Raw genomic sequence first — 24,307 nt, forward strand, 5'->3', positions numbered from 1 at the left:
ACAACTGTTCTTTTCAATTCCATGTCCTGTGTTATCTCTAGGGGATTCTCATTGTGCTCCTCTCCATGGCTGTTGATACTTGGCGGGGATACATTATTTGGGATTTTCATGTTATTATTTTTGTCTGCAACTTTGACGTGAATTTCTTTTGTAGTTTCTGATTTTTGTGTGAGACTCAAGCCTTCCTTTGTTGAGTTTAGATCTGCTTCTTTTTGTAAACTTTATGTGCCTTTGTGGTTTACTTGTTGGGCATGAAAAGCTAGTTGATTTAGGCTTCAGGTTCTCATTTGATTTTATATTGGAGTGGCCTAATTGCTTTTGTCTTCAGGCATTCCCACAGAGGCCCAAGTGAGATGAGCCTCAGATGCTCTCAGGCTTTGCCCCCTTCAGGAAAGATGTTGCCCTCAGGAATTTGGGGCCTGGGCTGGCCTGGGAGCAGGGCCCAGGAAAGATGCTGGTCTCAGGAAGCTGGTGGCTATGCCTCCCAGAGATTCAAAGGGATGGGGCCAGGAAGAGGCCCGAAGGCTCCTGGGGACTACTGGGAGGAACTGGGCTGGTCTGGATGCAAAGGATCAGGAAGCAGTGGAGATTCTGGGCCTAGAGGTCAGTCCAGGAGTCTGTGTTTCCAAGACAAGAAATGGGCCAGTACCCAGGCTAGGAGGGGAGCTGGGAGGGTGAATGAGACTGGGGGAGTCAAAGCGTGGTGGGCTCCTCTGGACTTACCCAGGAAAGGTGCTGGCACCAGTACACCAGGGGCTGTGCAGCCCAGGGAAACAAAGGGAGATGAGGGTGGGACCAGGCCCAGAGGGCTTCTGGGAGACCAGGAAAGGTGCTGGCACCAGGACTCTGGAAGGCTGTGCAGCCCAGGGAATTAAAGGGAGGTGTGGGTGGGACCAGGCCCAGAGGTCTCCTGGGGACTGGGTTGGTCTGGATGCAAAGGATCAGAAAGCAGTGGTGGCTTTGGGCTGAGAGGTTAGCCCTGGTGTCTGGGGTGCCAATACAAGAAACGGGCCAGGACCCAGGCTAGGAGGAGAGAGGAATGAATTTGTTTTTAAAGGGGGGACTGTAACTCCTAGAAAGGAGACCAAGAAAGGGTAATATCATCTGATGAGGATGGATGGGATACAGGCAAGATGCATAACTGTGAAAGAGGATGGAAAGCTCAGTGTTTCATTAGTTTGAAATCCATCAGTTCTTCTTTTTTGTGTGTGTGTGGTGGTTAAGTGCATAAAAATGTAATTGATAATGAAATTGTAAAACTCTAAGCTATGCTCTATGGCTTCAGAATGGCCATTGTAACTGAACAGCAATCCACTGAGACATATAGAGTTTGGGTCTGAGCAAGTAGCTATCATAATTGTGTCGTGTGATGTTTTTATCTGTGAGTTCCTAACAATAATGTGACCGATAAAAATTAATTTAAATAAGGGAGATCTAGAAGGAATGCAGTATCCTGAATTGGATCCTAGAATAATAAAAGAATATTTGAAGAAAGTGGTGAAGTCTCAATGGATCATGCAGTTCAATTAACAGTCATTTAATTACTTAGCTTGGAACAATGTAGCTTATCACATATAAAATTATTTGAAAATTTAAATTTTAGGTGAAAGTAAAAGAAAATTTCAGATGCTGAGGCAGGGAGACTGCAAGTTAAAGGCCAGCCTGTGCTAAAGTCCTCCAAGCCTTAGCTATAGCCATTAGACAAGAGAAAGACAAAGGGGATAAGAGTCAGAAAGGAAGAAGTCAAACAATCCTCTTTTGCAGATGACATGATTCTAGGCGAGGAGCTGCATATGAGGGACAACACAGGTTTTTACTTTCTGAGATTGGGTGGCCTCACTTAAGATAATATAGTCTAGATCCATACATTTTGCTATAAATTTTGAATTTCATTTTTCTTTAGAGCTGAATAATACTCCATTGATATATGCCAGATTTTCATTATCCATTCATGTGTTGATGGACAACTAAGTTAGTTCTATTTCCTTGCTATAGTGACTAGAGCAGCAATAAATGTGGGGTTACAAATATTTCTTTAATAAGATATGTAGTTCTCTGGGTATAAGCCCAGGACTGAGATAGTTGGGTTACATGGTAGCTATAGTTTTAATTTTTTTTGAGGAACCTCCGAACTGATTTCCATAGTAGTTGCACTAATTTTCACTCCTATCAGCAGCGGATAATGGTTCCTCTTTCTCCACACCTTCTGTGAAATATGACATTACATAGCCCACACTCAGAATTGCTATCATTAAGAAATATGACAACAAATGTTGGAAAGGATATGGGGAAAGAGGAATTCTTATTCACTGCTGGTGGAAGTGAAAATTATTATAGCCATTAGGCAAATCAGTTTGGAAGTTCCTCCAAAAATTAAAAATAGAACTACCATATGACTCAGCTATACCACTCCTGGGCATGAGAAAATGAAACCATGAAATTTGCAAGAAAATGAATGGACTGAAAAGAATAATAGTAAGAGAGGCAGCCCAAAGTCAGAAAGATAGCACATGTTCTCCCTCTCCCTCATATGTGGCTCCTAGCCTCTACTGTGTTCATGTGTATGTGTAAGTGTGGGGAAAGTTTCAACTTTCTGCATATTGAAGTAGTAAGAATCATTTTTGTATCCCAAAAGAGTCGAACACATGATATTTCTTTGCAGCAGGTGACTGTGAATGTTGGGCTTTCTTTTTAATTCCATTAACCATTAATGAAATAGAACTAGACATGACTAGTCACTGTACATTTGTCACATTGACCCACTTAAAAGTGATTTTTAAAAAATTGTTCTCAGGGGAGGGCTTACGAGGTGGGAAATGGTATATGGCAAGGCAGAGGAAGGAGTATGGGGAAGGATAAGTTAACACTAAAGGTTTTTAGAAAAAGCCATATGGAAACCTGCCACTATAGAAGCTTCTTAAAGTACATACATATGCATCATAAAAAGAGATTCAAAGGAATTACCTTATAACAGGGGGACAATGCCCCTTCTAGACATCATATGCTAACAAAAGAAAACTTTAATGCCAGGAATGGACTCTCTCCAGAAGCTAAGTTGACCGGGGGTCCCACAGAACCTCAAACAACACTAGCCATTGCCCTGCTCTTGATTACCCTCCAGAACTAGATGGTAAGACCCTACTGCTGAAGACACTACATATATGAGCTATATAACAAACAAGGAGAAATCAAGTGGGTGCTGACTTCAGAGCCTCATCTCTACTGGCTAGTGTTCATAGTGTTGGAAGGTGCTATACATGCTACCTGAGGCTAAAAAATAATCATCAGTCTTACCCAGTTGTGAATCCTGTGAACTATAACCGGCCTGGCAAGATATGCCCACTGGTGCAACAGTGGCACAGTATTGAGTAATCAACCACTCTTTAATTGGATTTAAGGTCCACTTCCAAGGATAGAGCCCATAACTGACATTAATATCAGGCTTAGGAACCTGAGACTACACAGGTCACAGGACATAGGAGACAGCCCAACACCAGTTTTCTACTAAGCAGTTATAGTATTAAACTGACTCCTAATGTCTTATCATTATACCCAAAGATTAATGCATCTCTCAACTCTCATAAGAGAAGCCTCCTTATGCAGCAGATGGTGATTAACACAGAAACCCACAACTGGTCAACATGCAGAAAACAAGACGCTGCAGACCGCTTATCCCTGAAGAGGACACCTGTATCAAACATCTGCTTCCCAAAGCTCAAGAATCATAGAAGAGGCAGTGGAAAGATTGTAAGAGCCAGAGGTGGTGGATGACTACAAAGAAATAGTCTTCCAGACACCTGGTCAGTTACACAAATGAACCTACAGCAGTGGTGACAGCATGCACAAGCCCCATACAAGCTCAAACCAGACAAAATCCTGGCATGGACATGGGGAAGGGTTAAGAAATCCCTACCCAACCTAAGGAGTTTTTGGTGACTGATGACTGTTGGGAGGGGTAGAGACAGTCTCTAGTAGGTTAACCAGGCTCCAGTTGATGAATCCACACATAGGGACACAAATTAGACTCTATAGGCCCTATTATATATGTAATAGAGTACATTAAATTGGGTCGGAGGCAATAAGGGAAGTGGAGATAGGGGAGAGGATCTAAATACCATCAAACTATATTGTATGAAAATTACAAAAATTCAATAAAAAATTGTTCTCAGGGGGCTTTGTAACCATAAATTTTTTTCCTTTTTTTCCCTTCTGTTTAAAGCCACATAAAAATCATTCTATTATACTGTTATCTAACATGTAAATTATGCTGAGATACATAAAGTGTATTTTTTAAAGAAAAGTAAGAGGGAGAGTTCAGTATGTGTGTATGTATGAAAGAACAGAAAATTGAGCTGCAGTGATGCTCTGATAACAGAAACCTGGGGAATGTACAAGTGTCACTGCAGAAAGAGCCATGGAGAGAGAATGCAGAGTGACTGGGCAGGGCAGGAGCGGCTCGCTTGTGTTGGTCCTGTTCCATTTCCTGAGGTATAATAGTGATTGCTCATGTATCTTCATTTTATGGTAATTCACAGAAATGTACTTTTGTTACACTGTCTCTTAATTAAGAAGAAGTTAAAACATTCTCATATCACTGGTAAGTATTAGAATGAAGAGAGCTTACAGAAATAAATGAGGTGAACAAGTGGGGGGGGCATGTGTAGGAACACATAATAAATAGTTTCTAAGTTAAAGTCTATAATTTCAAGGCCTAGAAATAATCTTGAAAATTAGCAACTCCAGAAGTGGCCAGTTCTTCGTGGAGAAAGGATCACGAAGATACAGGACCCAGATATCTGTGTCTTGGTGAGTTTATCTGAAGATTCTGATGCCCAGAGCTACCCCCAGTGAGCTACCCCCAAAAACAGTAAGTGACCTTCCAGAGCTAGAATATTCCACAAATGGTATAAGAGCTATAGCATCAGACTCCCGGCCTTCTATTACCTCTAGAGAAAAAAGCTCCAACCAGGAAAGAGGATATTTAGCAAGTTTTACCAAGATAAAGAGAAGCTTATCAAACACATTGTTTTCTGAGGTCATTGACGTTTTTTAGTGTTTAGCAAAAAAACAGGTTTTTCTGACAGATTCAGACTTCTAATACGGCATTAACATAGTTATGCTAAACAATAGGAGACTATAGATTCATAGATTCAACTGGAAGGTCATTAGCCTACTACTTGATATTCTCTTTCTCTCAGCCAGCCTTGAACCCCAACCCTCCTACTTCTGCCGACCATGTACAAGTATTACTAGGATATGCACATCTGGCTTCTGCATATCTGTTTCTAAGATGATGAGATATACCAGAGATTAGATGTCAGGAGTATCTAGAATCCAATTTTTCTTTTCAGATCAGTAAATCACACTGAATTTCTTGCCCTTGGTTACTATCTGATGAGTTTATTATAAAGTCCATAGTTGGTGTCAGTTTTCTGGCTTGAGTTTTTTTCATGTATAATTCAATTTATCAAGATATCTGTGAAGACAAAAAAAATCCGCTGGATACTTAAATCAAAGTGCCATTATTTAATGGGAATGTAACTCATAGTAAGTTAAAGGGGGAATTTAGGAATGTTTTTTAAGGAATAACAATTTTAGGTAAGCAATTGTGAGGAAGATAATGATCATACAAGCCAGTGCCACATGATTCTTCCATAGTTCCCAAGGTGACGATGGGTCGATGCCCTGGCTATTCAAGTACTCCTCACCAGTACACCTGAAATTAAAAACACAGAAATGAGTAACTTCATTCTTAGAATCTGTCAAATATTACTCAATATAGTCAGTATTTCTTTGTTAAAGGAACTTACTTAGCCAAATCAATACTTTCCCTTCTAATATACTAGATACTATATTAAACAACTTTAACCCATTAAGCTAGTTAATCCTTAAAACAATCTAAAAAGAGTATAACATTACATTTAAAAGAGGAGAGGAAGCAGGTTTAAACAAATTTGGCCAAGTTAACAAAGTCTCACTCTGAACACGTTTTCAGCCTTCAAAATCTACAATGCTGTTTTTTTTTTTTTTTTTTTCAGAGTTAGAAACCTTCATCAAGCAACTTTTCATTTCCTCGGTAGGTGATCCCTCAGCTTTGCCATGACAAGCTCAGTGTTCTCTTTGCAGCTCTTCTCACTTCCAAGATAGCTACAGAAGGAACATGGGCTCGGAATATTCGGAACAGAGAGCAAGGTCTTGCTTCCAGCAAGGGTCTGTCAGCTCTCACCCCATGACAAGAGCATCACAGATGCTCAGACACAGGACATCACTGGCTGCCGAGGTACCAGGTAAAACTTTAGGTAGCAACTGAAGCAGAGCAGTATGGGGTAACCCTGCACAGATCAGAAAAGTACCCAGGGCTAAAACTATGTGGTGCAACCACAATTATTGTCTACCACTATTCCTGTGCTTCTGTTGGGAGTTAACAGTTCCAAAACAGCTATGGCCTCTTCTTTCTCTTGTGAGAATGAACCTTGCATGAGTATGAAGCCTGCCATGGCTTCTCCTTATCTGGTCCCACTTTTCCTGTCCACTTCTTCCTGGCCAGCAAGCTGGCGGTGCCTGTGTTTCAAAAATACCACATCCAGATCAAACCAAAAGGGAGTGGGCAGGGCAGAGGAAACCTCTGAAGAGAAAACCTCCCTGTCAACAACTCAAAATAGGAAATCATCCTGTTACTAACAATTATTTTTATAACTGAACATCTAGGAGACACGAGCATTCTTTTCTTTCATTAGTGTCTGTATCAAAAATCAAACCATTAACAACAATCATAGAAAAACATTAACATTTTAAAACAAGGTAATCTAATTGTATTTGAACCTGAATTTATATTTTAATTATCTTATGCAAAAATGAAATTTCCTCATTTTTCATAAATGGAGTGTTTCAATTCAGTTCAAACACACACACACACACACATGCACACGCACACATTTGTGCACACACACACACACACACACACACACACACACACACACACACACAACAGCCTATGATTTGTTCTCAAAAGCATTAGGCAGAGCGTTCTGGTGAGCAATATTCACTCTGTCACTGATGTTTTCTGTTTTTTTTTTTTTTTTTTTTTAAACATGGTCTCACTACATAGCCCAGGCTGGCCTCCAACTCACAGAGATCTACTGCATCTACCTCCTGATGGGACTACAGGCGTGTGGCACTGTGCCCCGCTCCTCTTTGAAACTATACTCCCTTTAGTGCTTACACTAATGCCACAAGCAGTCATATAATTTATGTTCAGAGACCACAAGTCCCTTTTAAACTATCAAAACAGTGATCAAAAATAAGAATTCAAGCTCACACACAAAAAAATCAAAAGAATCTTTTAAAAGCCCCCAAACAATCAACACAGAGGAAACAGTTTTTTTCACATTAAATACTTGGCTATAGCAGAATGCGGGAGCTGTATATCATGTCACATGCATTAGTGTATGACAGCTCACTTTACAGATTGGAAAATTAGGGCTCAAGTTTGTGGGCTGTAAAAGGATTCACCACCTCTAAGCCCAGCAGCCCCTTTTCACATCATACTACAGTAAGAAGCAAATCCATTGAGAGACTGAATCCAAATTTACATTGCATTGGTGTTAACACAGGTACTGTTGACTGTTGTTATATTGTATTCCGGACAGAAGTTTTGTCCCAAAAATTCATTATATCGCAAAGCCTGAAACACAAGATAGAGCAAGGTCAATAGTTTCAAAGTTCAAAAAGTTTCCAAAGAATTATAACAATTATATACACAAATTTAAGCTTTGCTGCTATCTCTAAAAGCATACCAAGCTTCATATTCACAGTCCTTGTTTTGTTTTTTGTATTTTTTTTAATACAGCTTAAGTTTTTCTCCCTGGCAATCAAGAAATTTATGGATAGGAAGTTGCCCCCAATTGGCCAAAAGGAAGACTCCTGACTGCCCCAGAGCTCCCTCACCTCAATTTTATAACCCATAAAATCTATAATTAAAATGATACAATAGTGCAATGGATATTGTTGATTTATAGTAATAATCTTTTCTTGATTTTTTGTTTTCATAAAAACCAGTTATAATTCTAGGAGTCAGAAATGTGCATTTGCTATATTAAGACACAGAGTTGCTGGGAGAGGGAGAGCCAGTTTTCTTTAAGGGTGTGATGCTGGGCAGGTTAACCACACTCCATGGCATGGGCCCACATCCAAGAGTATTTGGGGAGCACAAAAATTAGGCTTGATAGATTTTAAAAAACAAAGGATACAAAGTGTGTGTGTGTGTGTGTGTGTGTGTGTGTGTGTGTGTGTGTGTGGTGAATCTTGGAGGAGATGGGAGAGGGGGGTTGAATATAACCAAACACGATACGAAATTCTCAAAGAATCACTAAAATTATTATTTTTAAAAAAAGACACAAACTGCTTTCTTTACCTGATTATCATGCTAGAATCAATATGGCTGCTGAGTCTTATAATCTTTTCTTTTAGGATTTCCCTTTCAACATAAAACTACGTATTATACTCATCCTCTCATTTACTTCCTTAGCAAAAAGAAACAAAATATTTTCCATCAGTCAATCTCTCCCGTTCACAATGAGATTTCTCCCACCTTTCATCTCCCTCCAACAACGAGGTGACTGTGGAAAACGCCAGATGACTCCCTGACCCTGAACTAAAAAAGGCTAATAATAGGAAATTAGCATCCACTGCTCCTGAAAGGAGACCAGGATGGGAGAGGCTCACATTCATGGCTGAGGAAATGACATGGTTAGCATTCATTCCGTTGTTTCTATTTTGGGAACCCAGCCACACTGACAGGTGAGGGCACCTTACCGTGAAGCCATATCGAGGAATGCTAAAGTACTGAAGCCAGGACAACCAAGGCTCAATGGTTGTAAGATTCACCAAAAGGCCAGAAAAAATCTGTAAGATGAAAAACTAAATTAAAATCCATCCAGTGATTTCATAAAGAACTCTAGACAAAACCCCCTTCAAGACCCACACAAGCAAATGCACACGATGGTGCCTGCCCATAACCAAACTATTAGGGAGGTGGAGGCAAAGGGATCATGAATTCAAGGCTACATAGCACAACTCTATCTCAAAAACAAAACAAAACAAAATACCTCTCCCATATATACCCTACAACCTGTTAAACATTTCTGCTAAGGCCAAGGCTTTATGAAAACCTTTCAGTTACTCTACTTACTAATCATATTCTTGACACGGACACACTTCTGCATAGTTAAGGCTATTTATGGCCTTAAAGGAAGAACAATATACCTATAACCAATATTATATATTCAACTTATTTGCATATTCTTTATGGTCAAGACTATGTCTTCAACTTTCTCTGTAACTATAAAGGAAGATGAAGAGATACAATCATCCCCTGATCTCCAATGGGCACAGTTTGGTTCCAGGCCCCCAATACACATACTAAATTCTGCAGATGCACAAGTCTCTACTATCTTTAAAATGGCACAGCACTTTCATATAACCTACAAAAAAGCTTTACACTTTACAAACACATATCCCTAATGTTTAGACTTCTCCAGAGTGCTTAGAGCATCTGATAAAATATAAATGCTGAAGAGTTGTTACACTGTATTGTTTATTTATTTAAGAATAAATGAGAAGGGTCTCCCATGTAGCCCTGGCTGACCTGGAATTTCCTATAGTGACCAAGTTGGCCTCAGACTTACAGCAATCCTCTTGCCTCTGCCTCTGCCTCCTAAATACTAGGATTATAGGCATGTGCCACTATTCCTGGGTTATACGCTATTCTTTAAGGAATAATGACAGGAGGAATAGTAACATGCACACACACAAGAAAAGTACATACAGAATGTTTTTCTCTGATGAACTTTTGGATATGGACATGGAAGGCAGATTGGACTGATGATTGTAATTATACCATCCATAAGTGCTCCCCTAAATAATCCTGGCAATATAGGAGCATACCAGAACAATTCTGAGCAGCATGGGTTGCTCTATACCCATATAACAAGATTTGTCATTTACAAAGATTTGCATTCCACAGCCCTGACTTTAGGAATAATTCTGGGTTCAGAATGTAGGCTTAAAGTAACCCCAAAACTGATAAAGAGCATGATGTGGTTAGGTACAACAGAAAAGAGGGTCAGTACCTCCACTTAAGCCTACCCATGGATAGGACATGGCTCAGCAGTAAAGAGTGCCTACTGCTCCTGCAAAGGATCAGAGTGGTTCTCAGCACCCACATCACGTGACTCACAACTGGCAGTAACTCCAGCTCCAAGGGCTGTGACACCCTCATTAAGAGAACAAGATGATGACACGCTGCTGATGTGCGTGTGCATGCTTAAACTGGAGTTAACCAAGTGCTAATTATATAATATCTCTGAGGGAAATCCTGCTTTATGTAGTTATCAGTCCAAACATCAGTTAAACAAAAAAATTTACTCATTGAAAGATTTTATTTATTGGATGAGGACATAAACCAAGATTATCATTTTCTAAATAATATATACATTGGTAGTTTCCAAATTCAGAAGTGAAAGAACTAAACTTTAGCAAGACTTAAGCTAATTATGCACAACTGAAAGACACACTACTCTAGCAAAAAACAAAACAAAACAAAAAAAAAACAACGGGGGGTGGGGGCATGTGCATCAGTGCACTAGTCATTCCCATTTAATGATGTAGTGGGAAAAACACTGAAACTGCTTCTGTTCCTCTGAATGGAACCACATGAGTGCGACACTGAGAAATATACAGGATTGGGACTAAGTAACTGTTAATCAGAAAGCTAAGCAGGTATCTATTGACAGAAGACACAGTCAGGAGCCTAGAAAGGAGGCGGGTGATACTACTGTGAACTTTGAAGTTTTCTAGCTTTTTAAACTTTTCGGCAGGGTTTCAGGTAGTCCAGCTGGCCTCACACTTACTATGGTAGCTAAAGATGACCTTGAACTCCTTACCCTTCTTGCTTCTATCTCCCAACTGCTGGAATTATGGACATGTACTGGCCTTTTTATTTCCAGCATTTTTTATAAGACAGACCCAAGATAGATTCTCTACACTTCCCCTTTGGAGCGTAGGGACCCAGCCAAACCATCCCTGAGGTGATTAAAGAGCAGGCAGTATGAAAGGCGGGCATATAACCTGCATTTTTATGAGGGAGTCACCCAGTGGTTCTTCTGATTTTTTAAGCTCTGTTTATCAAGGTTTTATAACATGTCACTAAAAAGTCTTTTCTTCCATTTCTTTGGGGTTTCACTACATAGCCAGGCTGGCCCTCAATGCACAGTGATCCTCCTGAGTGCTGGAATTACAGACATACACTACCACAGCTGGGTAAAATCTACCATTTAAAGTTGACTTCTAAGGGCATGTTAGCAGATTACAGTAACTACATTAAATAGCAATATAAAAGACTTGATAAGGGTTAGGAGGAAAACCAGTACCTTTGCTAATATTAACATTATCTCAGCATATGGCCTTCTGAAAGTACCACAGTCCCACGTACAGAGTCCTCAAAGCAGGTTTTATACAACAGGTGAATGTACGGACAGAACAAGGCAAGAAATTCCTTCTCACTGATGCATCCTTCATACTCACCATCATAAACACAAAAGAGATGGTCATGAGAAGTGTTGCTACGGACACGACACTCTGGCCTGCAGCTATGGCCAGTGCCATGGAACTGGCTGTGTAAGCCACCATCATAAGGGTGAACATCATGATGAAGAATGCCCCCACCTCTGGTTTCAATCCTTATAAAGAGAAGAAGGAGTCAGTCCGGCTGCCTAGGGGACTGTACTTGAGTTATTCACTGCACAAATAACACTGTAACATTCTGAGAGATTGATATCAGAATTAATGAAAAAGTCACCCACTATCTAACTATTCTGGGTCACCAACCGCACTGTTGTCCTCCATGTAACTGCGTCAAGCTATACTGTTTTCTTTTCCATATAACACATGGATTTCTTTAGGTATGATTAGAGCAATTTGTGAGATCCTAAGATGGAGCACTTCAGGCACATAATTGGCCAAAATTCTACTGTCTTCTCACAGGAAACTCACCAATAGAAAACATTCATTTTCCCAGACATCTCCACATCACTCAAGGTTTTCTGTAACTGCATTAGCGAACAATGACCTCACAGTGGTTTACTACCTGGGGGAAGGGTGGCGGCTTCTACAACCTATGTCTCCCCAGGCACACTATTATATAATTCTCAGATGGAAAATGGGGCTACATTTCTTAAACTAATTTATAAACTACAGTGAGTTAATTCTATGTGTCATACAGTCTGATGATTTTGAAACAGCTGCAGGAATTGAAGGGTCTAGATTCCATGTCATAGTCTTTATATATATCCACATACCTCTTATATATTAAATGGAAGGTTTAAATTCAGTCAGTGGTTCTTATCCTACAGAGATTGTCAAACGTAGGTATTACTGGTGTCTATGCATATGTGCATGTATCAGTGAAACAGATGGAGATTTGATGCAGTGAGCCTAAGGTGACACCTAGACATAATATAAAAATGAATCTGTCTACATCTGTCAAGTGAATATTTTTAGTAAATAATCTCTCAAAGTCAACATCTTTCTCTCAGTAGAGAACAGGTAGTATACTCATTAATGTTTTAGATCTCTGTATAGAGACAAAGAAAAAGAAACAAAAATATACAGAGAATTTAGCTTCACTCCACCTCCAAGACTAAAGGCACACTCATTTTGTCTTCTTACTTACCTAACATGAAATACAGTATACAAGTAAATATAATACTTGGCAACATCCTCATGGGTAGTAAATCAGACAGCAGCTTTCCAAAGAAATAAGATGATACTCTGTAATATCCACTGATATACTCGTGTCTATAAAAAAAAAAAAACACGGCATTTATCTAGGTTAATCTAGAAGGCAAAACCAGAAGATGGGGTGTCTGCTACACAGACTTCTGCTGCCACCAGAGGTCTAACAAGGCAGGGTCCCACATGCTCCAGGCTGATGCCCCTCCCCTTTGCCACCTTGGGTGCCAGCCTTCCTGCGCTGTCAGCCTCAGGAAGCGCTCACTAGGACTCTCTCTCATCAGAACTTCCTTGCACTGCTGTCCATTCTGGTCTCAGAGTGCCCCTCTCCAGAGAAACAGTGTGTCCTCACTCTCCTCAGACACTGCTTCTCTGATACTGGCTCTCCCTAGAGAACAGCACCATAGGAGTTCACCTCAGTGGTCACATAGGCTTTTCTCCCCTTGCTATGAAGAAGATGAAGCTGTTGATCTCCCCGGCCCCCATGCTGCTCCAGATCACGGGCTCCTGTAACTTTTGTTGCTCTCACTTCTTAAAGACTGCAAGACTTCTTCCTTCAGTAGTCACACCTCACAACCTTACAGCCCTGCCAGCTATCAGCTTCTACACCTTCCTCTTCCTGACATCTTCCTCTAGTCAGTCCAAACTTCCCCACTAGTATCTTCATTCTTTCTCTCTCTGGTGATTTCCTTCCTCAGTGCATAAAGGTAGCAAATCTCTTCCATCTTTGAAAAACACAGGAGACAAAACAGCCAGTTCTACTGCGAAGCTGTCCTCTGGCTCTTTCCACTCCTCCAGGCCCTGGGGACTAAACTCACTCTCGCTCTCTGGCATCCTGACCTTACCCCTTTGAGTTGCTGTTGAACGCACCACCTAATCATTCTCAAGCCCCCTCAAGCTTCCTTTGCCCAGGTTCTTAAACCTGTCATTTACTAAAACAAGATACTTTCCAGCCCCGTGGCTGCTGTTCTCTCTTGCAGCACTGAGACTTGTTAAGCACACCACAAACATAAAGCTCTCCTTCATCTGGCTAGCAGGTGCCACGTGCTCTTGACTTTCCACCCTGCCTTTGACTTCCTTTTCTTAATCAATACTGGTAATCATTTTGTTTATTATATATACATATGCAATTTATATTTTTCAATTAAACAAATAAGATATTTGTAGTCCTGTGATAGTATTTTGGCTCAATACTGGATGTGATCAGTTTGACACATAGCCATGCTTCCCCTCCCAGAATAGTGACTACTCACATAAAGAGTTTCTTCTCCACTACAAAGAGTTCCACAGCTGACACACTGCTGAAACACTGGTTGGTGGTCAGGAAAAAGAGCACTCCAGCTCTGCCAGGAAAGAATGGAAACAGAAGTACCACAGTCAATTAGCATGTTCAGGTCAGTTTTCTATCCATTCTACAAACGATATAAAAGCTTTAAGAAAGCAGAATCGTTCTGGTTAGCAGACAGGGGGCTGGGTAGGATGGCTCAGTAGGTACAGACAACATGAGTTCGATCCCCACAACCAACACGGTAGGAAAGAACTGATTCCTGCAAGCTGTCCTCTGGCCTCCACACAGTGGCATTCGTGCATGGAGGTATGTATACACACATGCACCCAAAGAAGCATAACCCATCAGGTCTCTCCCCTGTCTGTGTCTCCACAATGATGACTATGTGACTCCAGGTTAGAGCTGTACTGAAATCCATGGTCTTAGTTTGCTGTGAACTGAATTGTGTTCCCCTAAAATTCAAGTTGAAGCAAATGACCCCCTAATGTGATGGGAGGTGGGTCCTTCCAGGCATGTTAACTTGCAGCCTCAATACAACAGAGATAGCTATGGATGCAGCCTGTGCTGGCTAGTTTTAACTACCAGCTTGACACAACCTAGAAGCCCCTGGAAAGAGTCTTAAGGAGGAATTATCTAGATCAGGTTGCCTGTGGATTATCTTGATTGTTAACTGAGGTGAGAAGACACCCTGAATGTGGGCCGCACCATTTAATGGGTGGGGCGCTGGGCTGTTTAAGGGAAAGCTAGCTGAGTACTAGGTAGCAAGCAAGGATCCCACATTTAGTTTCTCTCTGCTCCTGACTGTGGGTGTGATGCTTCAACTTTCTGCCTTGACCTCCCCACAATAATGACTGTAACCTGGAATTGTAAGCTGAAATAACCTCCTTCTCCCTTAAGTTGCTTTCCAGTCAGGGTATTTTATCACAGCAACAGAAATGAAACTAGGACACAACCTAGCATAGAACTAACTATACTCAAAACTATGAGATTTTTGTGATTTTTTTTTTCTTTTTTGTAATTCAACTGCACAATTCTTGAATGTGACTGGGTAGATGACAACCTTGTGTTTCAGTGTCAAAAGGATGGACATGAGAGTGGAGCCCCCATGATGAGATTAGTGCCTTCAAAAGAGGAGAAACAGCAGAGTAGTCCCTGCCTCAAAAGATACAGTGAGAAGGCATCAACAGCCAGCCTGATTCTGCTAGGAAGCAATTCTGACTTCAGAGTTCTGACAAAATAAAATGTTGCTTAAGCTACACAGTCTACAGTATTAGTCATGGCACCCCAGGCTAACATATAGGTCATAAAATATTGTCCCTTTGAATTTAACTAACAAAGGTGCCAGCTATTGTTTCTAAAGTGTAAAAAGAAAAAGAGTAAGTCAAATAAAGCTCAATGGGGTTAAAATATTCAAGAATATAGTAAGACATATGGAAAGACACTGCAAGACACTGGAAGGAATCCTCACTCAGCTTATCACAGACACCTACTATACACCTGTCAGCAATGCCTTGATAGTCATACTAATAAGGTCAACCCACTTCCTACATGGTTTCCAAAGTACTCAAAAAAGAAAATCAGTTGATTCTTACTTACAATAAAAATTAACTTGTGCACCTAGATGAGAGTTAATGTTTTTTTCTCAATAAAATAATTGAGATTTAAAAAGGAAAGTGCTTAGCCAGTCTATACTTTGAAAGATATATGGATAAAAGCACACTAAACATCCTTGAAACAGGAATGGGCTTCTCTTCATTGCCAAACAATTTAACTAACAAGGAGGATGAGAGTTGATGTTGAAAAGGAACAACATGGTACATTATTTAAATGATATAAAATGGGGCTGGAGGGATGGCTCTGCAGTTAAGAACACTGGCTGCTCTTCCAAAGGACCCAGGTTTGCTCCCAGCACCCACATGGAGGCAAACAACTGTCTGTAACTCCAGTTCCAGAGGATCCAATGCCCTCTTCTGGCCTCCATGGGCACTGAATGCATGTGGTGCTGCACTTACATACATGCAGGCAAAACACTTATACCCCACCCCCAAAATACATTTTAAAAATAAATTTAAATGACATAAAACAAGAGAACATTAAAAAAAAAGTGAACCCAAGTGAACAACCCCAGCTAACTTAAAAGTAAGAATTCAGACCTTTAAAAAAATATTAAAAAAATGAAGTGAGTACACAGGCCACTCTAAGTACAAATACATTAATAATAAAAATGAACAGGCTATGGCGGCACACACCTTTAATCCTAGCATTGAGGCAGAGACAGACAGATCTCCAGGTTTACATAGTGAGTTCCAGGTCACCAACTAGAGCTATGGGGAGAACCTGTCTCAAAAAAAAAAAAAAGGTGCCGGGGGCATGATGGGGGGTGGATAGCTAGGCCTAGTAGAGAAGCAATTATATCTGTGTAGAGAAATATATCTGCTGTCAAATTAAAAACTAATTGTAGAATCAGTACATAGCAAAGATGCATTTCAGTTGTCTTACATCTCATAGTAACGTCCACAGTGATTATGAGAAAGTAGCTGAATTCCTAAGTTAAATCAAGTTAATTTATTTTACACTGAGGTTTTCCTCCTTTGACCACCATCCCCTCGCTCTCCCCACTGCTCACTCTCTGGCTACCACTATTCTAGTCTTTCTGCCTAAGATCACGCTTATTTTAGATACTATTTAGCATATGGTTCTCTAATTCCATTCATGCTGTTAAAAATGGCAGGGTTTCTTCTTTAATGCTGAACAATATCCAAATATATTTCTTAAGCTAAAAAAAAAATCTTTTAAAAAACAGGACTTTCCAATATCTACACAGCTTTCCAGGTCATCTTTAAAATTCTAGTTGAGGACAGGTTTCTCAACATTTTTTGCCAAATGCTGCACAACACACAAGGCCAACAGCCTCTAGGTCCTGTGATATATGCTATGCCGAGTTAAGAAATGGTCCCCACAGAATCCACCAACTACTAGCAAGCTTGGACATAATTGCGTTATCTCATACTACAAGGAAGGTAAAAAGGTAATGACACAACTCTGAAAAGCAGGGATTCAGAAAGATAATTGTAGATTCATATCACTACTCAATAACCAAAAGGTGGAAATAACACACGTTTTCAGGAACAGATAATTGGATAAACAAAATACTGATTGTATACACACACACACACACACACACACACACACGATTAAAATCAGCCTTAAAAAGGAAAGTAATTCTGCCAGGTGTGATGGTGCATACCTTTAATCCCAGCACTTGGTAGGCAGAGGCAAACGGATCTCTGTGAGTCCAAGGCCAGCCTGGTCTACATAGAGAGTTCCAGGTCACAGGAGGCTAAAGGGAGACCCAGTCTTAAAAGAAAAAAACGCCAAAGACCGAAAAAAAAAAAAAAAAAGGAAAGTAATTCTAACATATGCTGCAAAATGAATGAGCCATTAAGACATTATACCAAGGGACATAAGGCAGCCATGAAAGGACAAATACTTATTATATCACATATAAGAGGCTGCTAGGGTAATCAAACTTAGAGACAGAAAGCAGAATGGCGCTTTCGAGAGGTTAGGAGAGGTGGGCATCAAGAGTTACTTTAATGGGTATGGTGGCTCCATTGAGGAAAGTAAGAATCCACCTGGAGTCGAATGTTGCTAATAGTTGCACAACAGTGTGAATGTTCTTAACTATATACTTAAAATTGGTTAAAAGAATATATTTTTAAAAGGATATATTTAATGTTCTATATAGTTGCATCAATACATACACATGTGTGTGAAAAAAACCACCAATTTTCAACTCACCAACTCATTCCTACCCCACAGTGAAACAGTCATCTTGAACTTGTATTAAGTTCAAATCCTTAATATTCATAACCTTGAAGAAAGTAACAGCATTTTCTCAAAAATGAGATTCAAATTCGGTGGTTTGCCTCTGGAGTAGATGTCTACGCCTCTTTTTATAATAAACTCTCTACTTTTCTTTATTGTTATTATTATTTATTTTGTGTGTTCGAGTGTATTGCCTACATGTATGTAAGTGCACCTGTGTCATGCAATGCCACAGAGGTCAGAAGAAGGCTTCGGATTCCCCTGGAACTGGAGTTAAGGACGGTTCGTAGCCACCATGTGGGTGCTGGGAATTGGTAACTCTGGTCCTCTGCAAGAGCAGTCGATGCTCTTAACCACTGAGCCATCTCTCCAGCCCCTCTTCTTTTGTGCAGAACTAATCCATGCTAATTTCTATCCTACAGAAGTAAAAAACAATCTACATCTACTTACCTATTCTGAATTCCAGCACTATCATTTTTCAGTCCAAAGTAAATGGCACCAATAATCAGTGCAAGTATGATTGTGACAATTACCTTTTCAAAAAGAAAAATAAAAAAAATAAACAAATTTCTGTTACAGGTATATAATTTATTATTTTATGATACATAAATCTAGTCTCCCCTTTGAAATAAACACTTTGAAATAAACACTTGGTCAAGATAGGGTTCCTAGAAGGATACAGTATGTTATTAGACAGCTTTCTAGATGAAATTGAAAATAAAGACATTTGTTGTCAAGGAACTGACAGGTTGACAGACCCTGGAAAGCTAACATTTTTCCCTCTGCTCCACCAGTCATGGCCAGTGGGGCTCCAGCTTAGATACTGGACCAGTGAATGACACACAGGGTAACCTAGCCAAGTTGTTTGGGGAATAAACCAAAGTCCAAATGACTAAGAGGTCTGAGTTGAAATAAACTCAGCTTTTGTACCAATGAACACAAAGTTTTACACAAGATTCAAGTGAAAACAGGATGTCTTTTAACATTAAAAATAAATAAAAAATTTAAAGTACACACCCATAAATTCTGACAATGGAATTCTGGATGCTAAGGAAGTAAGGGTGAGCCAGGCCCCACCTATGCAAGCTCTAGGGAGTCAGTGCCTGCGTGGGAACATGCAGTGTCATGTCCCAGGCATTCATCTCGCTTGCTCCTGGGCTACCTAAGTGCTTCCATTATTTGTCTCCTGTCACTGCTTCTCCAGCAACCTCAGCCAGCCAGGCCTATGGTCAACACAACATATCTACACTGCTAACTCCTTGACGTCCTCACCTATTCAATCTGTGCAAAGAGCTCCCAAGAAACTGCACCATCATCACTTTGGAGAAAAAAATTCTCTTAAGGATGCTTCAATTAGCAAGGGGTTAAAAGGGTTACAATACGGTAAAATTTATTTGAAGGATTCAACTTATTAATATATGACTAATATTTAAAATGTAAGAAATGTTAATCTAAAGAAGGTGAAATGTCCTTCCATATCTTGGAATTTCAATGCAAAAATAAAAATGTCAAGGGCTTAACAGTATCAGGACATGAAGTAATTTGTGAAGGATGTTTTTGGGGAGAAACAAGGTAAAAAAGAAAAACAGAATCATGACCTGTGAATATTAGTTTGTAAACAGCATATTCAGGGAAACATTGCAAAGCTCTCTGATATTAAGACAGAAATTCAGGGTATGGGGGACCATTATCCTGGCATATATTTTTAACAACACTTCAGAATGTATTCCATTTTGTTTCTGCAGTTTAAGCTTCTGAAATAAATGCCAAGAGCTCTATAAGCATGCAGTATGCACATATGTACACATCTGTTCCTTCAAAGTACAACTTCTAAGAATCCTCATTATTCCAAACCATACAGTTAACATTTCTTCTTTTGCATTCAACCTTCCTATGCTCACACTGCCAACTACCCTTAGGATACTTCCCAAAGGCTTCTGGTCACCTTGGAAACATCGTCAAAATGACTAATGCTTCAGATCATATCAATCTTCCATAAGGTATGCATGAAAAGAAATGAAAACCACCACGTAACACAAACCTTGCACAGTGGACCAAGTGAACCTATAAGCTTCCTCCACCTGTCCTCTGAATTTTTGAACAAAAGGGTAAAAAAAGAAAATTTTTCAAAAAATGCTATTTTGTCTTTATTCAAATATATTTAACCATTTCTCAGGTGTGGTTTGAGTGATGTTTGTTCTGCCTTTAAAAAAATGAATCCATAGTCAGATATCTGCTAATGACTCTACGAGGAGTCAATAATAATGTCTTCTATGCTGATTTGATTAGGAAAACCTTAGCGCATTACATAGACTAAATCTTTTTATACAGGCAAAATATTCATTTAAAGATCTTCTAAATACAACCTCTGGTTATAGACCAAGTCTGAATCATACAAATAAATAACTAGATCAAACCAAAGTCCAGCTATCAGAAACAACAGCAAACAGATTTTATCATCCAGAAGTCATAAAACATTGTAAGAACTCAATGCTTATGGAAATAAAAATTATGCATTATTAAAAACATCATGCCAAAGGTCAGTAAGGTATGACACACAGGACAAACAGGGCCAGGCACAAAATAAGCTCATGAGCTATGAGTGATTGTTATTACTTGCAGGGAGAGAACCACAAAGAGAGTATTGCTTATGATTTGAAACTGAAACTTCAGTGCCTATGAGTAAAGTTTTATGGGGTCACAGGTATGTTCATTTGTTTATGCACTTCCTGTTCTGCTTTTAAGCACATGGCAGGGTTCATGACCTGACCTATGAACCACATGTGGCTTTCGAAGCCTAAAATATCCTCTATCTGGCTCTTTACCAAAGAGTTCACCTGTCCTAAGCCAACAGCCCAGCATTTAGAAATCTGAATAAGAATTGTCCTGCTAAATCCCATTCAAGGCTCAGGAAACAGCCCGGAAGAATAGGCAGAAAAAATGTGAGTCTGAGGAAGCTGAGGTGGGGAGTGTGGCGTTGAAAGCTGACTTCTGGCTGTGACATGACTGCTGCATTTTTGAATCCACAGAAGCTATGATCACTTGAACAAGGTTTCCCACCAGACTGGGCTGGTTAACAGTCTGTCACGGAAGGGGAAGGGGCTTGTGGGGCCCCATTCCACCTTGAGGATTTAGACGTAGATTACTGTTGGTGGTGGAGAGAGAAAGTGAGATGTTATTTGGTGTTCAGAGATGTCACTACTGGTAAGGTACACATGCTGCTGTAAACAAATTCCCAACTATACTCCTGTAAACAACCCTAAGGAAATTCACTGGGACAAACACAGAGTCAGGTCATTGCATCATCTCATCGTACAGCAATGGGTAAGCCAAGCTGAAGGATCTAATTTATGGTACTTGTTTCCAAATGACATAAAATCTCTTCTCAAAGAATAAAATAATACATATGAATGATAGGATTCAAAAGTACCTCTGCTCTGACAGATGCCAAATCACAAGAACCACAAATACTTAGAGCAATTGACAATATGACATAACTAGGATGTCAGCTCTCAGATACCTTTTAAAGGTACTTAGCTATGAATGTGACAGTACACACATTAAGAAATCAGTAGCATTTTATTAAAGTCAACAAATTATCACCTTTTAGTACTCCACAGAAATTCAATGACTGGCAATAAAAAACAACCAAGACAGGCCTAGTGGTTCAGGCCTAGAATCCCAGCTACTCAAGAGGCTGAGGCAGAGTGACAAGATGTCTCAGTGGATAAAGGTGCCTTGAGTGATTTAGAACTGCCTGTAACTCCAGTTCCAAGGGATCCAACATCCTCTTCTGGCCTCAGTGGGCAACTACACTCACATGCACATACCCACACACATATATATATAATTAAAAATAAAATCTTAAAAAAAAAAAAAGGATGAAGCAGGAGGATCAAGTTCAAGGCCTAGCTGCCCTACAGTGAGTTCAAGGCCAACCTTGGCAACTTAGTGACTGTCTGAAAATGTAAAATACAAAAGGAGAGGGGCTATAACTCAGTTGTACCATGCTTGCCTAGACTATGTGAGGCCTTGCATTTAATTGCTTATACTGGGGGAAAAAAAAGACAACTAGCTAAATTGATGTATCAGTTACTTTCCTGTTGCTGTGCTAAAACACCAAGACCAAGGCAACTTAATAGAAGGAAATATTTATTTGGGCTTACAGGTTCCAGAGAGATAAGAGTCCATCATGATGGGGAGGCATAGCAGGAGGTATCCGGAGCAGAAAGCTGAGCACTCCCATCTTCAAGAAGGCACAGGAAGCAGAGAGAGAGAGAGAGAGAGAGAGAGAGAGAGAGAGAGAGACAGAGACAGAGAGACAGAGACAGAGACAGACAGACAGACAGAGAGAGACAGACAGACAGACAGAGAGTACAAACTGGAGGTGGGCAAGGCTATGAACTCTCAAAGCCTGCCCCCAGTGACAGGCTTCCTCCAGCAAGGTCACACCTCCTAGAAACTCCATGACCATCCCCAAACAGGGCCACCAATTGACAAGTGCTCAAATACTTGGAGCCCCAGGGGAGATAGTCCTCATTCAAACCACCACAATTGATTTCCTTATAAATAATGTACCAGTGAACTAGGTGTTATTAATATTTGTATGATTTAGAGTTTAATACCAACAGAAAAATCTAGACTACTGATACACAATTACCACAGAGCCAGTTAAAAGAAAAGAATGTGAGGAGAGCTAGCCCGACAGTGAATAAATAGCCTCATTAAGTCCAGTCAGCGCTTGTATATAAACTACACCCTGAGGTGCTACTGCTTTCAAACACTAGACTCTCTAAATAAGGCAAGTCAACCACAGGGAACAGCATTTTGCACATAAGCTTTCCTTTCGGGCAGTGGACAGTTGTGTGCAACGACTAGGTTTCTATCACCACCTGATTTCTACTGCAAACCAATCCTCCTCTCCCTCCCTCCTTTTGCTAAGTCCTCTTCATAGTCCTTTCATCTGACATGCCATGTATCTTAATTCTTTGTTCATGATCTCTCTGACCTCACAATAAAATAAACTCCATGTAGGCAGAGATTTAAAAATTTTTTATCTGTCTGTACACTACTGTATTAGAGTGATACAGTATAACATGCGATTATGTATTGATATTGTCATTTGGACTAGAATGTCCCCAAGGACCCATGTGCTGAATGACAAATTCCCTAGCTGGTGACACCACCTAGAAGAGCTGTATCTTTAGAGTGTGGTATGAGTCACTTTATTATTGCTGTAATCAAACACATGAGAAAACAGCTTATGGGAAGAATGGCTTTTTTCAAGATTTCAGAGTTCGTTCCATAGTCACTTGGCTCTGTTGGTTCGGGGCCCATAGTGAGGCAGCATGTCATGGTATTGGGAGTATTGACAGAGGCTGCTAACTTCATGGTGGACAGGAAATAAGGAGAAAAGGGCCAGGGACAAGGTACTCCCAAGAATCCATAGGTAAGGGCCTATCCCCAGCTTCTTCCAGCTGGTCCCTACCTCCCAACATCTCTGGGGTCTCCCAAAATAGTGCCACCAGCTCAAGACCTATTATTTAACACATGAGACTAGGGAAGAGATCATCTTCAAACCATAACAGGTACTAACCCCAGCAATGCATTAAATTCATATGAGCTCATGGATGAATGGCCTACTAGGAGGTGGGATCTAGCCATGGCAAGTAGGTCACTCTGGCATGTCTTAGAAAGGTACAACTTGTTTCTAGCCTCTGCACAGAACTTCTGTCATGATGCTCTTACCACAGGCCTAGAAACAAGACAACCAAATAACATGCATGAAAACCTCCACAATCATGAAGCAAAAGAAACTAGAGGATAAAGGGAAAGAAGGAGCTCAAGAGAGGTAGGACCATAGAAGAAGGGTATTATTAAGGGAGAAATGGGGAAAATGGGGGCACCTTACTTGGGGAAACCATGATGGAACAGTTAGACAATGTGAGAGATAAATAATGCTTAGCTAGTTTTAAAAACCAGAGGGAACCATATTACTCCTACAACCTACTGACAAATTATACATACCAGATCAAGAAACATATGTCTAGGCAAGGTTTGTCTGAGAACAATTGGTCTTTGCCCAAGCTTTACCTACATGGCACATGGTAAATGAAAGTACCAGGCTGGTGGAATTAACCTTCTTGAATGTTTAACAGACATACTTTGAGGCCTATACTAATTTGATCAGAGGGACATAAAGGACAGTTTTTTCCCCTTGCCATCCAAGGTCAACTAAGTTCCAGAGGACTATGGAACATCTCTCAAAATGTCCTCTAACTGTGGTGAGTCACCTGTCCTCTTGTTCAGGGAGAGCATGGAGACCCCATGAGATGGACTTGAACCAGTGTCCAGCCTACAAAGAGGAGGGTCAACTCAGAGGAAACATCTCATTCATGCTTC

The 24,307-nt window shown here is 40.2% G+C and overlaps 1 protein-coding gene across 1 annotated transcript in view; it reads right to left on the reverse strand.

The window, feature by feature from the left end:
* Positions 1-5,506: 5,506 nt before the first annotated feature.
* The window catches only part of Abcg2 (ATP binding cassette subfamily G member 2 (Junior blood group)), a 73,737-nt gene continuing 54,936 nt past the window's right edge, over positions 5,507-24,307 (reverse strand). The window contains exons 10-16 of the mRNA XM_008844639.3: positions 18,356-18,438; positions 14,043-14,132; positions 12,731-12,855; positions 11,584-11,738; positions 8,815-8,904; positions 7,593-7,684; positions 5,507-5,716 (exon numbers count right to left, since the gene is read on the reverse strand). Coding sequence (XP_008842861.1) covers positions 5,566-5,716; positions 7,593-7,684; positions 8,815-8,904; positions 11,584-11,738; positions 12,731-12,855; positions 14,043-14,132; positions 18,356-18,438 — 786 coding nt within the window. The 3' untranslated portion in view covers positions 5,507-5,565. The remainder of the gene's footprint in view (positions 5,717-7,592; positions 7,685-8,814; positions 8,905-11,583; positions 11,739-12,730; positions 12,856-14,042; positions 14,133-18,355; positions 18,439-24,307) is intronic.

This window comes from Nannospalax galili, unplaced genomic scaffold (assembly GCF_000622305.1).
Source record: "Nannospalax galili isolate Female #2095 unplaced genomic scaffold, S.galili_v1.0 scaffold441, whole genome shotgun sequence".
Classification (NCBI taxonomy): domain Eukaryota; kingdom Metazoa; phylum Chordata; class Mammalia; order Rodentia; family Spalacidae; genus Nannospalax; species Nannospalax galili.